Source organism: Doryrhamphus excisus, linkage group LG9 (genome assembly GCF_037039965.1).
Source record: "Doryrhamphus excisus strain RoL-2023G ecotype Guam linkage group LG9, RoL_Dexc_Guam_v1.1, whole genome shotgun sequence".
NCBI classification, from domain to species: Eukaryota; Metazoa; Chordata; class Actinopteri; order Syngnathiformes; family Syngnathidae; genus Doryrhamphus; species Doryrhamphus excisus.
Window position 1 is genome coordinate 2,359,219 of NC_136365.1, and position 17,269 is coordinate 2,376,487.

Genomic DNA, 17,269 nt, shown 5'->3' on the forward strand with positions numbered 1-17,269 from the left:
TACTCCGCCTCTCGCCCAAAGACAGCTGGGATAGGCTCCAGCACCCCCCGTGACCCTTGTGAGGAAAAAGCGGTAGAAAATGAATGAATGAATGAATATCAAAGTGAAAGTTATGATTGAAATGTCCATCCATCCATCCATTTTCTGTACCCCTTATCCTCACGAGGGTCGCGGGCATGCTGGAGCCTGGACTGGTCGAGATTGAAATATATCTTTTCAAATTAAGCTGTTTTTGTCACTTTTTGTAGTCGGGAACTGATATTTTCCTGAAACTCACAGATGTTCAAGTGTTGATTACTAAAGAATGGAAAAAGGTACACACAAACCTTTTTTTCCTGATGAAAGACAGGATTCTACACTTTCCTTTGGTATGTTCCATGTTTTTATAGCCATAAAACATGATATTCTGCGTGCCTTGAAAGATCAGTCAAAATCGTCGAAAATGGCGAAAATGAATGAATGAATGAATAAATCCAATTAATTTGCTTGAGACATCCAACACTATTAAAAAAAATACATTTTATAGAGAATAATTTATGTTTTACATTCATAAAAAAAATGTCAAAAATTGCTCTTGGCACCATGGCGGGTTATTTAATCAACACAGTGTCAGCAATGGCTTTGATTTCATTATGTACAATACGTGCAACTGAGACTGTTCCACCAAGGCAACATTTTGGGGGAAAATGTTTTTATGAAAACAGAATCTGTGGCGTACCGAAACTGAGGTTTGACAGCATTCATGTGTGCAGAGCTATTTCTAATATTTTGCCCCTCTTGTCTAACTAGTAAAGAGACAAAAGATGATGATACAGTTACAATTCAAGCCATATTTAGTACTAGTTAACTTTGGTTAAATGTACTATTTAAATATTAGAAACACCTCTCAGTATGATGCATATGATGTATTTCCAATGAAAAAGATACATTTTCTCATTTGAATATATAGCCGTATCTATGATTATGATGCATTATTCACTTTTTCCTTGCGTTCTTTGTGGCGTTAACTGACTTCTAGCCGGGGAAAACAGACTAAATGAGTGTGCAAACACCCTGACATGCCCATATTAAGTGCTGCTTGCATGAATATTGTTCAAGCGTCACATGAGCCAGCGAGCGGCTGCACGTGCAGGGTGCACGGCATCTCCAGCATGAGAGGAGGCGCTGGCTAGTGCGCATGTTTGGGAGCCTTCAAAGAGAAAAGGGAGTGAGAGAGATGGAGCGAGGGAGCGAGAGAGAGAACAAGTCACCATCCACACACTCCTCATCTGGACTTAGATGCAGGTAGCCCAGAATAGTGAAAAGAAGCTTGTTCCGGTTTGGGCGTTTCAGCACTGGACAGCTCTCATATGCATGTAGATGGGTGGGACCATGTAGGTTTCTTCCAGCATCTCCAGCCACAAGTGTTGCCAAGGTGGAACCTCGAATGATGACCATCCCGGAGTTCCTCCTGGAAGTGTCCATAGTGGTTGTGGGTGTTGTTTCCGTGGTGACCAACTTGTCGGTGCTGCTATGTTTCACCCAGAGCTCCGAGTTGAGGTCCCATGTACCGGGGATCTTCATCCTGAACCTGTCTTTCTCCAACATCCTTCTCGCTTTCATCAACATGCCCGCCACTTTTTTCGGCGTGGCCAAAAGCGCGGAACCCTTCGGGAACTTGTTCTGCCAAATGGTCAGTTTTGCAGAGACGTTCCTCACCACCAACAGCATGCTCAGCATGGCGGCTCTCAGCCTGGACAGATGGATAGCGGTGGTGTTTCCTCTCAGCTACTCCAGCAAGATGCGATACCGGGATGCTTTGCTCATGGTGGTCTACTCCTGGTTGCAGTCGCTCACCTTTGCTCTCACGCAGCTACTGATGGAGTGGGGCGGTTACAGCCACACGTACGCCTCATGCACCGCTCATCTAGCCGATAAGGGAAGGTCTCAGCTGGCCGCTTATGCCACCTTCACCGTGCTGTTCCACTGCAGCACTTTTGCTTTCTGCCTGGCCATACTGTGCTTCTCCTACCTCAAAGTTCTAAGAGTGGCCAAGTCCCACTGCAAGAGGATAGACGTCATCACGGTGCAGACTCTGCTCCTTCTGGTCGACATTCACCCCAGGTACAGATGTGGATTATTGCTTTTTCTGTTGTATTACGTAATGCACATTCTGCTTAAGTCATCACGTCAATCATTAATATTAGTTGTCATATCAGGTGTGAATTCATCTGTGTCTTGCTCTGTCTTATCAGCGTGAAGGAGAGGTGTTTGGCGCAACAGAAGAAGAGGAGGCAGCGCGCCACCAAAAAAATTTGCATCTTCATCGGCTCCTTCATCTTCTGCTTTTCACCTTATGTTATTACAAGGTAACCAGGTGCTTTCATTTTTATACTTTCAGAACTTGATATTACTTTTTTATTTTTTATTTTTTTATGTAGACTTCCATTTGGTTACATTCCTGCGACTTTACGTTGTTATGCAATTAGCTTTTTTGTGTATATTTTTTGGATTAATAGTGAATCTTTCATGCAGAGCCTTAGAACTGGGGCAAATTAACAAGTTTTAAACTTTTTTAAACATGTTTACCAAATGAAAAATAAATAAACAAATCAAGAATAAAGAAAATCAATCAATCTGTAATAAATAAATAAATATAATAATAATAATAAAATGGCAAATAATAAAAACTTAAGAAACCACATATAGTTGGTGGGTAGACAAATTATTTTTTTCAGATTAAAATGAACAAAGCATTATTAGAGCCCTGTAGACATGACAAAACACGACTATAGTCACATTTATACTCTTTTTTTATTTACAACATATTGCGCAACTGCAGGGTCTTGAGACACATGCTAACTAGAGAGCTAGCGACCTAAACAGGTAGCCTTCAAGTTATTTCCTTTAAACTTAAATAGCCAAAAACGTACCACTTCCACACGGATAGCGAGGATAACGAATAACAGTTATTTAACCTTTAACATGAACATTAATCAAACGTAATAATTAGAATGTAGACTTTCATTTGGTTACATTCCTGCGACTTTACGTTGTTATGCAATTAGCTTTTTTGTGTATATTTTTGGATTAATAGTGAATCTTTCATGCAGAGCCTTAGAACTGGGGCAAATTAACAAGTTTTAAACTTTTTTAAAACATGTTTACCAAATGAAGAAATACTTTACAAACTACTGTATTTTATGTATTTATATTTAAATAAGCACACAACAGTTTGCAGCTGCATATATACAATACTAGTATAATGAAGATTATTTTGTTACTTTTCTATGCTGTACTACATGATACTGCATTTGTGTGTTCACACTTGTGTGCACTAGCACCTACTACCCATCTACATTTATGCTCATTTTAAGCCGTTTTAATTGAGTTGTGGACTCCTATAGAGCAGCTACACATAACGACCAGCACAAAAAAAATTCTAGATCTTCCAGAATCCAGGTTTCCCACTTCAACCAGTTACGCCCACTACATATGCTGTGATTGGTCACATTCCCAAACGCTCCCGAGGACTTCCTTATAGCTGCCGAGCTGATTATTTTTTTTATATTGCTGGCCAGGAATCTGCAACTCCAACCACTTCTGTCGGATGCGTGCCTTTTTAGGCAAGTTAGCTTTCCCTCCCACCCGAACAAACACTGGAAAGCTTTACTAGAAGCTATTGCTCCATGCTAACACGGTGAAATTGTGAGGGCATGACCATATAAGGAAATTGTTGCACTGATATTAGAACTCGGTGTAAAACAGAGCGTGCAGAGACGTCCAAAGCTTTCACTTTGTGGTCTGGAAAATACGGTAAATTAATTTGCCCCACGCTGCCCAAGCTCCAACATTACATTGTAGTCGGGAACTGATATTTTCCTGAAACTCACAGATGTTCAAGTGTTGATTACTAAAGAATGGAAAAAGGTACACACAAACCTTTTTTTCCTGATGAAAGACAGGATTCTACACTTTCCTTTGGTATGTTCCATGTTTTTATAGCCACAGAACATGATATTGATGATATATATATGCGTGCCTTGAAAGATCAGTCAAAATCGTCGAAAATGGCGAAAATGAATGAATGAATGAATGAATAAATCCAATTAATTTTAATATGTTTTACATGCATAAAAAAATGACTTCCAAAGCTTTCACTTTGTGGTCTGGAAAATACGGTAAATTAATTTGCCCCACGCTGCCCAAGCTCCAACATTACTTAGAACAATTCTGCTTTACTTTTGTTATTGCTGATATGTATTACTTATCGTTTCTGACATTTAATTTCATGGTTCCTCCTGCAGGTTAGTGGAGTTGCTGCCCTCCGTGCACATCTCACAGTACTGGGGTATCACCACCAAATGTCTGTGCTACGCTAAGGCTTCCAGTGATCCGTTTGTCTACTGTCTTCTGCGGCATCAGTACAGAAAAGTACTGGTTCGTGTCATCAGCCGTTTCATGCGAAAGGATCATTACTTGCTGTCTGCCAGCACTTGGAGCAGCACCTTCGACACCACAGAAGACAACTCTACCCGAGGAACCTGAAGTCAACATGCAGCTATTTGTAATGAGATTGCACCCCATCTGCTCGATGGTCAGATGGAAGAGAATATGTGCCTTGCTCAAGGACACTGACACCGAGGGCTTGGTCACATGATTACGTATGTGGCCAATTTATTTGTAAAAGGACACACAACAATGTTGTGGTGTGTCCCAAATGTCCTTTCGTTAGCTTCTGACTGTTGTTTTCCAGAGGGCTGATCAGTTTGCTTCTGAAGCATCGCCAAGGAGTACTTCACATGAAAAATGTACACCACATATATTTATTTTCATTGTATGTGCTTCTTTCTGTATTGTACATTTCAAGTAACACTGACTTTGTGAAGAACTGTTATTCATGTGCAAAAAAAACGATATTACATCGACTCGTGAGTGACGTGTCATGAGTCTGACATTCTGTGATTGTAACATACATACAATAAAATAAATACTCTTGCTATAAGGACTATAAGCTGGGATTTTTTTGTGTCATTTTGTTCCGTTTCTACTAACAGAACCATTGCTCAAATGATTCAAACACAACCATTTTCCACCAATCAGGTTTGCCTGATGTTGACTTTCAGTATATTTCAGAGTACAGACTGTAAAAGGTAATCACCCCACAACATTTCTGTTTTTTTGTGTTTCAAACAAGAAGTACCAGAAAGTGTTGCCAATTTGGTGCTAAATCTGGCAACATTTCAACCACAGCTGGCAACATATTTTCAACTTTTTCTGATGCCGTTAGAGAGTTTTCTAGTATAACGAAAGCGCGTATTTTTCTGCATTTTGTATTCTCAGTGAGCCATGATGCGGAGCTCTATGCATCAAAAATGCAAAAATAATTATTATGTCATATATTCACCAGAAGAGCGTGATACTGAATCATGTTAACGTGAGCCATAGACTAAACACAGCCCAATCTGTTATTCGCTGTTCAATGCTCCATCCATTCATTTTCTATGCCGCTTATCCTCACTAGGGTCACAGGTATGCTGGAGCCTATCCCAGCTGTCTTTTTCTGCGAGAGGCGGGGTACACCCTGGACTGGTGGCCAGCCAATCACACGGCACATATAGACAAACAACCATTCACACTCACATTCATACCTATGGACAATTTGGAGTCGCTAATTAACCTAGCATGTTTTTGGAATGTGGGAGGAAACCGGAATCTACGCACGCACAGGGAGAACATGCAAACTCCACACAGAGATGCTGTTTATTCGTGCTAATTTTAAAAAGTTTAGCAAAGTAAAGATAAAAATATTACTTGTTATTTTATTTTGATGAAATGTTCAAGTTTAGTTCCAGGATCAAGTTTAGTTTTAGTAATGTGTAACGTAATTTAGTAATTTAGTAACATAATGTGTTTTTACTCACTTTTTTGTCTTTGTTTTTTACTTTGTTTTAGTAATGTGTAACGTAATTTAGTAATTTAGTAACGTAATGTGTTTTTACTCACTTTTTTTGTCTTTGTTTTTTACTTTGTTTTAGCAATGTGTAACGTAATTTAGTAATTTAGCAACGTAATGTGTTTTTACTCACTTTTTTTGTCTTTGTTTTTTACTTTGTTTTAGCAATGTGTAACGTAATTTAGTAATTTAGCAACGTAATGTGTTTTTACTCACTTTTTTTTGTCTCTCCTACAAAGCAATGCTTTTTTTTCCTACAGCATTTACAGCATCATATGCAAATGATATGCAAATTAGAGGATGGCACCATGTAGCAACTTGTAGAACAGCCAATAGCTACTTTTCTTACTGAAGAGTTAGCAAGCGCGGCACCAGAAAAGTTACTGCAGGGCTAAATTGTCTTTTTTCTTCATAGTGACGTTACTTTGTGGTCCTTCGATGTCGGCTCTTCCTACCATTGTGAGACTGGAACGTTAGCTGGGGCGTGAGACAAATTAGAGAGATGATGATAATTTCGCGATAGTAATATTCCAAATCATGGCTAAGCTAGGGCTACTCCCGGCTGACATTGGTTGAGAGGCAAGCAGTGACGTTGAGGTGAGGTTCGTGGTTGGTGTGGCGCTGGTTTTAATTGCACTTATACTTGAGCTACTTTCTCTCCACCCCCCACCACACGCATACACACACACACACACACATAGATCAGTGCAGTGAAATATGATCAGTGCAGCAGTTAAGACACAAGCTTGGAGAGGAACAACTCTTTTCGGTTGAGGGATGCTCTGCACAAACACAAAGGAAGGGGGTTTCCATGCACTGGGTGGTAATTATCATCCCTTTTCGAGAAGACTAAGAAATCTGCCACATCACACACCAGTGTCAAGCAGTCTGCAGCGTAAAAACATGCTTTTTGGACTTTTGGGGCTGTTTCTGGCTTTGACGAAAAGTTGTTTGTGCGCACCGCAACAAACCTGCCATCCTGGAGACGAGTTTTTAGGTGAGTTAATGTTAAATGTTGTGTCTGTAAGATACTTTTATTATTTTTTTTTAATCAAAGGACCATCCCATCATGTAACGCACGGCTTCTGTTATTATTATATACAATAGTTGTCTTTCTACAATGATATGTTACCCAATGGTATTCTGGATGGTGTATTCATATAGCGTTAAAATAGCACTTCTTTAAAAAACACATACACAGTTGAGCAATATCCCTTTGGTTGACAATGGCGTCCTCTAGTGTTTAAATACATAACAGCACACCAATGTGTTTTTTTTTACCCTTTTTACACAGGAAGATGCAGCAACAGTGTGTCTGAAGAAAAACGTAAGTCATTAGGCAATTTACATTGTCATTTATGTATTTATTCAGATTTCAACATGCAAGCATGTGCCTCTCAGGTTCTAAGTGATTAAAATTACATTTTAGGTCAAGACCTGGCCTTCACTGATGGAAGTGTTTAAATCAGGGGTCTCAAACTCAATTTACCTGGGGGCCACTGGAGCTAGGATCTGGGAAAGGCTGGGCCGCATCAGGTTTTTCAAAAAAAAAAAAAAAAAAATTAAAAACAGAAAAATATACAAACTTTTTCAGTGCTTTGGTTCCGATTTTCTACAATAAAAGCTCTGATAAAACATTGCACTGTTCTCAAATATCTTAATTTTTATTTTTCTGCACAAAATAAGATGAAAAATAAATAAACAAATCAAGAATAAAGAAAATCAATCAATCAGTAATAAATAAATATAATAATGATAATAATAAAACGGCAAATAATAAAAACTTAAGAAACCACATATAGTTGGTGGGTAGACAAATAATTTTTTTCAGATTAAAATGAACAAAGCATTATTAGAGCCCTGTAGACATGACAAAACACGACTATAGTCACATTTATACTCTTTTTATTTACAACATATTGCGCAACTGCAGGGTCTTGAGATGCATGCTAACTCGCAAACTAGAGAGCTAGCGACCTAAACGGTAGCCTTCAAGTTATTTCCTTTAAACTTAAATAGCCAAAAACTTACCACTTCCACACGGATAGGGAGGATAACTATTAACAGTTATTTAACCTTTAACATGAACATGAATCAAACGTAAACATTTTGTTCTGGGTACATGATACCATACAGCATCCATATCAAACTTGCGCGGGCCGCACTAACATTAAACTTTTATATCAAGGTGGGGGCCTCAAACTAGTGTCCTGCGCGCCACATTTGGCCCACGGGCCACATGTTTGAGACCCCTGGTTTAAATACTTTGTGTGTTGCTCTGCTGCAAGAGGCAGCAGGCCCTTATAGGCTAGATTTATCACATCCTGCACACCACTTGAAATTTAATAACCTCAGACGTGTGTAATATTAACAGAATTGGGTTGAAATTTTTTGTAAATCCTAGAATTACCCATGTTTTGCCATCATCATCATTGACTCAGCATGGATAAACTTTGCCTAATAACATTTGTTTTTCCCCCCTTAGCTACTTGCACGGACCTGCACCTGAGCTACTGTCATGATGTAGGATACTCTAGGTGGGTTCTAGAGTGTAAGAGAACTGAATCAGTGCCTTCCATTCAATATCAAAGATATTCTTTTAACACGATGGCTCTCAATACACTGTTTAGTTTGACCCCAAAATTAAACCCAGTTGTTTTGGGTTTGTTTGTGTGCCCATTTGTTAGAATAATGTAAGAAAATCAGTCATGACGTTTTTGTGTCACACTGCTAACTGACCAACAAAACAACAAACAAACCCCTTTTATGCTTGGTGGAGATAACAGCTTTCATGAATTATGTCATAACCATTGTTAAAAAATTATTTGCTGCTCCAGAACCATATTCCCCAACATCCTTGGGCACCGGACTCGTTTTGAAGCGGAATCAGGGGCAGAGTACCTTCTCTTGAGTGTCATCCATGGGCTCCTCAATGGAGAGTGTTCCCCTGAAATACGTCTCGTGGGCTGCTCGGTACTTGCATCGCCCTGTAAGGATAACAAGATGATCAAGCCGTGTCGCAGCACATGTGAGGCCCTGAGAAGGGACTGTTCTCACGCCTTGGAGGCCATAGAAATGGCCTGGCCTTACTTCCTGGACTGTGATCGCTTCTTTGCAAGCGACCAAGAGGGCTGCTTTGACCCACTTGTGGCACTGAAAGGTAAAAAGGCCAAACTCTTCTTGGCCCTGTTCTAGAATTCAAAACTTAATCCGTATCCTTCACCTTTCAGCCAGGCAGGAGCTAACGAGGTCCAGCCTTTCACCTGAAGAACCCAGCACCATCATCCAGTTCACATACACGTCCAACACTCAGATGTACAGCTTACTGAAGAGAACGGCGGCCAAGTGCTCTCACATCTCTCATGTTTACAGCATTGGCCGAAGCACTGAGGGACGAGATTTACTGGTGATGGAGTTCACCAACAATCCAGGACAGCATGAACTGTGTAAGTAAAACTACTTACTGGAGCTCAAATAGGGACACAAAATTGTTAATTTACATATTTATTGATAGTGTGACACAAGTTATAGCAGTTCCTCGTTTAAGGTGGGGGTTAGGTTCCAAAAATAGATGAAATCCTCAAAGTAGTCAGCTTTATTTTTTACAATTATTATATACAGTATGTTTTAAGGCTGTAAATCACTCCACCATACACTTTTCTCAGACTGGCAGTTTCGTTTTTTGATATTTCTCAAAGTGGCGCCGTTCCGCTGTAGCGTTTTTGCATCATTGTTAAAACATAGCACTATTTTCCTACAACTTTATGATTAAGAAATCGAAGATGAATTTAGTCCATAATAGCGCTCTACAGCTGTGTAACTTCTACCTTTCTTCAGCATGTCCAGAAGTCGAACTTTTGGTGCGATGGTTAGCATCTTGCTCTACCTTTTGGGTGCAGAATGTTTCCTCGAAATTGTGTTTTTTTTTTTCAGGGAGAAAAACGTACACACTGCTAGCTGTTTGAACACAATAGAAGCTTGATTGACAATGATCTACAGTCCCTTAGCCAATCAGTACATAGAACACAATGTGTGGGTTCCCCCTTAGCCAATCAGGACGCAGAACACAATGAGTTGGTTTTCCCATAGGGAATAACTACTAAATAAAGAAGCGTTTTCAAGAGTCTCTATCAAATATTGTTTAATATTGTGTAGGTTTGTTATTTCATTCAGCTTTTTCCTGGTTACGGAGTCGCCACAACGGATCTTTATGATCTGCATACTAATTTTTGGCTTTATATTCCGGATGCCTTCATAATTCATCAACCTCATTGGTATGAATTGAGAGCATGATTATTGCACAAGTATGCCTTAGATGGGCCACAATAAAAGGCCACTCCAAAATGTGTAGTTTCACTTTCTTGGTCACGTAAGAACTGGGATCTTTTCATTTTAGGTATTGTGTACAGATTCTAGCACAGGGGTGGGCAAACTTTTTGACATTGATATGACAAAATTTACGGGGGGGGGGGCAGACTATATATTTTACACATAACAGCCCACCTGGTATTATTGTATCTGTAAAATTGTCATGCAATCTGCTATTATTATTTATTATTTTATATTTATATTTAAATATTTTAAAAATAATAAAATATTATAATAATTACAATAAAATTAAAATAATTATTATATTATTATTATGTAAAATATGCAAATATAACAATAATATTATATATAATCAATATAATTCGCATTAATATAATAATTATAATAATCATAATAGTTCTAATAATAATAATAATTATTATTATTATTATGTGCTTGTGTCCCTTTTTTCAGGAGCACTTTGTAAACAACAGACCATGTCAAAAAACGAAATTGATAAAACCATCAAAAGGTTGGCTCAGGCCATGATGCCAGGTTGTATGTTGAGTTTAAATGAAATACTTTGGAAAGATTGGGCGGGCCGTATTCAAACACTTGGCGGGCCGGATGTGGCCCCCGGGCCGTAGTTTGCCCACCCCTGTTCTAGCACCATGATGTGTGGTTGTGTTATTACACAACAATGGATATCTGTTGCGAATCCAATGGCTCATGGTTCCACTTTAATGCTATTATTGTTATACTTATATACGTATACTATATATACTATTAAAGATGATGCTTGTAAATTTATTTCAACAGTGTTTTCTTCTTGTTTTTAAACCCAAGTGGAGCCAGAAGTGAAGCTCATAGGCAACATGCACGGCAACGAAGTACTGGGCCGCCAGTTGCTCATCTACCTGGCCCAATACCTGTGTTCAGAGTACAACTTGGGGAACCAGCGAGTTCAAGCCCTCATCAACACCACCCGCATCCACATCCTGGCCTCCATGAACCCAGACGGCTACGAGCTGGCCGCCGCAGAGGTAGAGGATAACAATGACCCGGAGCTCATCAACCAGGAAGTAAATATTGTTAACAGTACAAAACAGACAAACCGCCATTATCCATTGTCAGTCCAATCTGCTGCTTGCGACTTTCTGGCGGGGAGGCGAAGGCATGACGCTCTGATCTGGTGGTTTGAGGAGGGAAGTTGACATGTTGAAATCATGGCAACAGAAATAGACATTAGTGACTCGAGACTTCCACCTCCTGCATGTTTTTCTCTCACCTCTCAAAACCAGGCCAAAATGAGTAAAAACACGAGATTTACCGTAATTTCCGGACTATAGAGCGCACCTGATTATAAGCCTTTTTAGAGGAAAACCGATTTTGTACATACACAAGCCGCACCTGTATATAAGCCGCATGTGCCCACATTAAAACATGTAAACATATTTACAAAGAAAAAATATATTTATAATATAACTTAACAATAATAATAATAATATAACTTTCTTCACAAAACGGTAGCAACATGGTAACAACACGCTAGCAACACAATAGCAACACAGTATAACAGGTCTGGTAAAAGAACATACTGGTAAAAATCACGGTAAGCCGTCTTCATCTTCCTCCTTTGAACTGAAGCCATCAAAGTCATCGTCCTCAGTGTTTAATTTATGCACAAGAGAAGAAGTTGCAGTCTTCCTCGGCGCATATATTCCACCGGTCCTTAATCTTACTTTTCTACTCGAAAGAAAGAAAAATCACATAAATTGGCCGCAAGTTTGGGGAAAAAAGTAGCGCCTTATAGTCCGGAATTTACGGTATTTGAAAGTACATAACTCTGGAATTTGATTTAAGAGCTTGTACACTTGCAGAATATTTATTTTCAATCAAAAGCTGACCCCTCATGTGGAGAGCTCTTTGGCAAGGCCTGGATTTGAACATTGGCAAAGTTGAGAATTGTGGCAGCATAAAACTGGAATTCAGCCTCACCGTGTTCCTGAGAGAGTTTATGTGGCTCTAACCCAGGGGTGGGCAAACTACGGCCCGGGGGCCACATCCGGCCCGCCAAGTGTTTGAATACGGCCCGCCCAATCTTTCCAAAGTATTTCATTTAAACTCAACATACAACCTGGCATCATGGCCTGAGCCAACCTTTTGATGGTTTTATCAATTTCGTTTTTTGACATGGTCTGTTGTTTACAAAGTGCTCCTGAAAAAAGGGACACAAGCACATAATAATAATAATAATAATAATAATAATAATAATAATAATAATAATTATTAGATTATTAGATTATTATAATTCTTATTAGAACTATTATGATTATTATTATATTATATTAATGCTAATTATTATATTAATTATATATAATATTGTTGTTATATTTGCATATTTTACATAATAATAATATAATAATTATTATTGTAATTTTATTGTAATTATTATAATATTTTATTATTTTTTAAATATTTAAATATAAATATAAAATAATAAATAATAATAGCAGATTGCATGACAATTTTACAGATACAATAATACCAGGTGGACTGTTACGTGTAAAATATATAGTCTGCCCCCCCCCGTAAATTTTGTCATATCAATGCGGCCCGCGAGTCAAGGGATGTACTTTGGCACCAGACCATGGACTTGCAGAAGACTTGTACACAAGCAGAACTGTTTTGAAGTCTAGTCGCTGAGCAACAGAGACCTGAGTTTGGGTCGTCTGGCCTGCTGGAGACAAAAGCAAAGGCTCTTTCCACTCCATTTCTTTACTAACCAGAACATTCTAACATCTAATCTAACATGTTGCTCTGTATTATATTTTGCACTCTTGTCAGAAGCCCAAAGGTTCTGAGGGGGTGGCTTTCCTCAAGTCCTCTCCATGTGTTCTGTGTCTCTGCTCTGCATGTTTCTCAATGGACTGATCACATGTGTGCTCAAATGTCCTTAACATTTGACATAGGTTTTCTCTTGTGGGATATATGGTCTTGTCTACATGTTAACAATGGTGTTTAGCAGACATTTTCTCGACTAACTCGTGCTTCCCACGATGCCTGCTCCTCAACCTACATTACCATCATCGCAATCATCATCGCAGATTGATAAACATCAACACCTACCGACAGTGTCTTACTCTCCGAGTTGTTTGAAACGACTGGTTTCAGGGTCACTTACTGAACGGTTGGACAAATGGTCGCACAAACGCCCAGAACATTGACCTGAACCGCAACTTTCCTGACCTCACATCTGTCTTCTACCGGAACCGTCGCAGCAGGCACTACCGCACTGACCACATCCCGATTCCCGATGCCTATTGGTTTGGGAAGGTATGATGAAATTTCATTACGCATATTGATCATTTCAATCAATACGGCAACGTTACTGTTCTATGTGTCCTGTTTGTGTATGTGTGTATATTGGATCTGCTATGCAGAAATCATTCCGGATAGTACAGACAGTACTTGTTTTGCACTGCAGGTGGCACCAGAGACCTTCGCAGTCATGAAGTGGACCAGGTCACTCCCCTTCGTTCAGTCTGCCAGCCTCCATGGAGGTGAACTGGTGGTCTCCTACCCCTTTGACTTCTCCAGACACCTTCACGAGGAGAAGATGTTCTCACCCACGGCAGATGAACGGGTAAGGGATGAATCAAGTGGAAGATGTTGATGTATTTTTACTTGTTCACAAGTCAACTCTTTCAATAATCAATAATAACCATCTTTAGGTGTTTAAGCAGTTGGCTCGCACGTATGCCGATGCCCATGCCACCATGTCAAATAATGACACAGACCGATGTGGAGCCAACTTTTACCGGACTAAGGGCATCATCAATGGGGCACTGTGGTATAGTTTTGCTGGAGGTGAGAAAAAGAAGTCTTTCATTCAGTTTTAACTTTTTCCACCAATGGCTGCATACCAGTGGTTTCAATGGCCCTTCTGTAAATGATATAAAAATGGCATTTTGGTCCGTCAATACGGTGCCTGCCTGCCTGTACAGTCACACTGAGGAAGATTAAAATTGCTTATTAATTTACTTTTTGGACTTCATTATGTCTCCCAAGCGGTGGTGTGCAAACAAAGAAAAGCGCATCACCATGGAAGTGAAAATGAACATATGTGTTTATATTATGCTCCTTAAATAGAAGTGGGACCCACTGGGGGGGGGGGAGTTGTGTTGAACTGTGGGGGGGTAGTATTCAGTATTCAGCAAATGTTTGTAATTTGTCGCAATTTGACTCTTGAATGCGTCGCTGCTCTCCATTTTGTTGCATTTTGTTAATTTGAGTTGAGTCTGTACAATACACAGAAATAAAAATATGTTGTTAGTGGGCATGACAGGAAATAATTGGGAATCCACTGGTTTACACCATAATATGCAGGCTACAGGATCACTGCCGGCACATAAAAGACGGCTGCTGGTTTAAGCGTTAGCCGGCTAAATAGTTAGCACAGAATGGGAAGAAAGACGAAATAAAAAGTCAAGAGATTACCACTTCCACAAGGAGAAGGAGGAGAATTTGCTTTCGCTGTGTGTCAGAAAGGACATAGCTGATTCAGTGTTATGATAATGTCTCATCAGTGTCACTGCTGCCTCGTGACCAGCATGCTATATGACATGTCTTTCCGTGTGAGGGACCGAAGTTGAAATGTAGCGATGTATCGATGTAGCGTGGGCCTGCTTTTGGTGTTTTTATTTTATAATTTTAACTAATAATTTGATAAAAAATTAGCTATCGGCCGCAAACGGCCCCTGCGTCGCACTTTTTACACCCATGCTAAAGCAGCTCACACAATGACATTGCTAAAACAAGTGAGCTAATGGTGACTTTTTCAGTGAATGGGATTTTTTTTTATTTTTATTGTAGGCATGTCAGACTTCAACTACCTGCACACAAATTGTCTGGAGATCACCGTGGAGCTCGGCTGTGACAAATTCCCCTCAGAGGCTGAGCTTTACCCAGAATGGAAGAGGAACAAGGAAGCTTTGCTCAGTTTTATAGAGTCTGTAAGTCAAGTATGGACCCAAGTATTGACAGTAGACTCCCAACCTCTGTACTTCCATGGCAGATCATATTTCACTTTTTGGTATGAAAGTTGGTATGTTATATATTTATTAGGTATTCATGACAAATAATCTTAATAATTGCAACTAATTACATTTTTAGGAGGTTCTAAGTAGAGCTGCAAAATGCAAAAAGAAGAAATGGAACCGTTTCCAGTAAGCAAGATAACCATTAAACTGAAATAGTCAAAGGGTGGCACAGCGGTCGAGTGTTTAGCGCGCAGACCTCACAGCTAGGAGACCAGGGTTCAATTCCACTCGTGCATGGGTGGGTTTTCTACGGGTACTCCCACATTCCAAAAACATGCTAGGTTAATTGACGACTCCAAATTGTCCATAGGTATGAATGTGAGTGTGAATGGTTGTTTGTCTATATGTGCCCTGTGATTGGCTGGCAGGGTGTACCCCGCCTCTTGCCCAAAGACAGCTAGGATAGGCTCCAGCACCCCCTCGTGAGGAAAAGCGGTAGAAAAAGAATGAATGAAATAGTCAAAATAAGGACATTCAATCATGAGGGATGCCATTTGACGCCCCTGCACAATCTGAAGCTCCATTATTCCATTGAAGAATGAGCATCTTTAGTGTAGCTGATTTGATTTTAATTTCCAGTCAGTGTTCTTAAGGTCAGCTAAAATGGAATCCATTGATGGTTTAAGTTTGTGCATCTTGTGCAGGTCCATCGGGGGATTAAAGGAGTTGTAAAAGACGTTGATGGCAATGGGATCCAAGGTGCCACCATTTCTGTCAGGGGGATTCGTAAAGATGTCACCACAGGTAAATATGTCCGGGCTGTTGCTTTGCCCCTCCCTTCACTTGTCTGTAATACTTGTCTCCCTTTTATGTGCTCCATGTCCTCACAGCTGAAAGTGGAGACTACTGGCGGCTGCTGATCCCCGGGACTCACATCCTGACAGCCACAGCTAAAGGTTACTCCAGGGTCAGCAAGCGGGTTTATCTGCCTCACAACCTGAACAAGGCCGGACGTGTCGACTTTGTCTTGAAGAAGGTGTGTCAAGTGTTCAGTCAGATGTTATTGATCATTTATCTCTGTTGTCACTCTATTTTTTGTCCGCTATCCAGGTTCCAGTGGAACCGGATATTGACGACCACTTCTTCCCCACGACGGACACGTGGGATCGATTTGACCCTTACAATCAGTTTGAGCGCTACAGCGAGCCAGATGTAGATGACGGCGGCATCGAGCGGCAGGAAAAACCCTGGTGGTGGAGCTACTTCTCCCAGTCGGGTATCTCACCTCCAAACTGGCTGTTGCGAAATGTCTGAATTCACTTGAGGACAGAACAAATGTCACACTGCAAAGGGGGGCACATTCTATGGATGCATCATTTTTCATATACACGTTACAAATTTTACTGTCTACTAGTTACTGTCTGTTCTATTTTATCCCCAGAGGACAATAAAGTATTTTCTGGAAGTTTTACAATATTGAGCACAACTCCGAAACTCTATTTTGTTACTAATGAAGAAGAACAGATATGCTATGATTGTTTTATATGTCGAATAAAATTGAAATATCTGGCACATGTTATTATAGTTTTTTTGTTTTTTTTTTTAGAATTGACTGCATTCCAGTTGCACAGTTTTATTGAGTTTTAGCTACTGTTTGCAGTATTATGTTAAATGTATTTTACTTTATTGAATCAGAGGAGGCCACACAGTCAGGAGATCAGGGAAGATCTGGGTTCGATTCTCCCCTTCGGCCATCTCTGTGTGGAGTTTGCATGTTCTCCCCGTGCATGTGTGGGTACTCGGGTTTCCTCCCACATTCCAAAAACATGCTAGGTTAATTGTAATAGTAATGGTTTTATTTCATTTGAACATGCATCAGATTACTATAATTGAGTGCATCCCATAATCAGCTCCACATGTACAAAAGGAGTAGGAAGAAGCAAATTCTACCCCTCCATCTGGTACTTTTACAATCAGTAACTGT

The 17,269-nt window shown here is 39.9% G+C and overlaps 2 protein-coding genes across 3 annotated transcripts; both read left to right on the forward strand.

Annotated features, from left to right (window-relative positions):
* Positions 1-1,293: 1,293 nt before the first annotated feature.
* On the forward strand, positions 1,294-4,974 carry gpr78a (G protein-coupled receptor 78a). The gene is made up of 3 exons (XM_058078007.2): positions 1,294-2,103; positions 2,235-2,348; positions 4,287-4,974. The coding sequence occupies exons 1-3, from the start codon at positions 1,427-1,429 to the stop codon at positions 4,525-4,527; spliced, it is 1,032 nt and encodes a 343-aa protein (XP_057933990.2). The 5' UTR covers positions 1,294-1,426; the 3' UTR covers positions 4,528-4,974.
* A 1,325-nt stretch (positions 4,975-6,299) lies between these two features.
* cpz (carboxypeptidase Z) lies at positions 6,300-16,850 on the forward strand. 2 transcript variants are annotated; one of them, XM_058077327.2, is made up of 13 exons: positions 6,300-6,932; positions 7,230-7,262; positions 8,421-8,472; positions 8,773-9,095; positions 9,166-9,381; positions 11,090-11,325; positions 13,418-13,579; positions 13,731-13,889; positions 13,978-14,113; positions 15,119-15,258; positions 15,990-16,089; positions 16,176-16,321; positions 16,396-16,850. In XM_058077327.2, exons 1-13 carry the CDS (start codon positions 6,713-6,715, stop codon positions 16,597-16,599), a joined length of 2,127 nt encoding a protein of 708 aa, XP_057933310.2. In that variant the 5' UTR covers positions 6,300-6,712; the 3' UTR covers positions 16,600-16,850. The 2 variants fall into 2 exon arrangements, with proteins under 2 accessions (XP_057933310.2, XP_057933402.2); XM_058077419.2 differs by having other exon boundaries at positions 6,301-6,932; positions 11,090-11,286.
* The last annotated feature ends 419 nt before the right edge of the window (positions 16,851-17,269 follow it).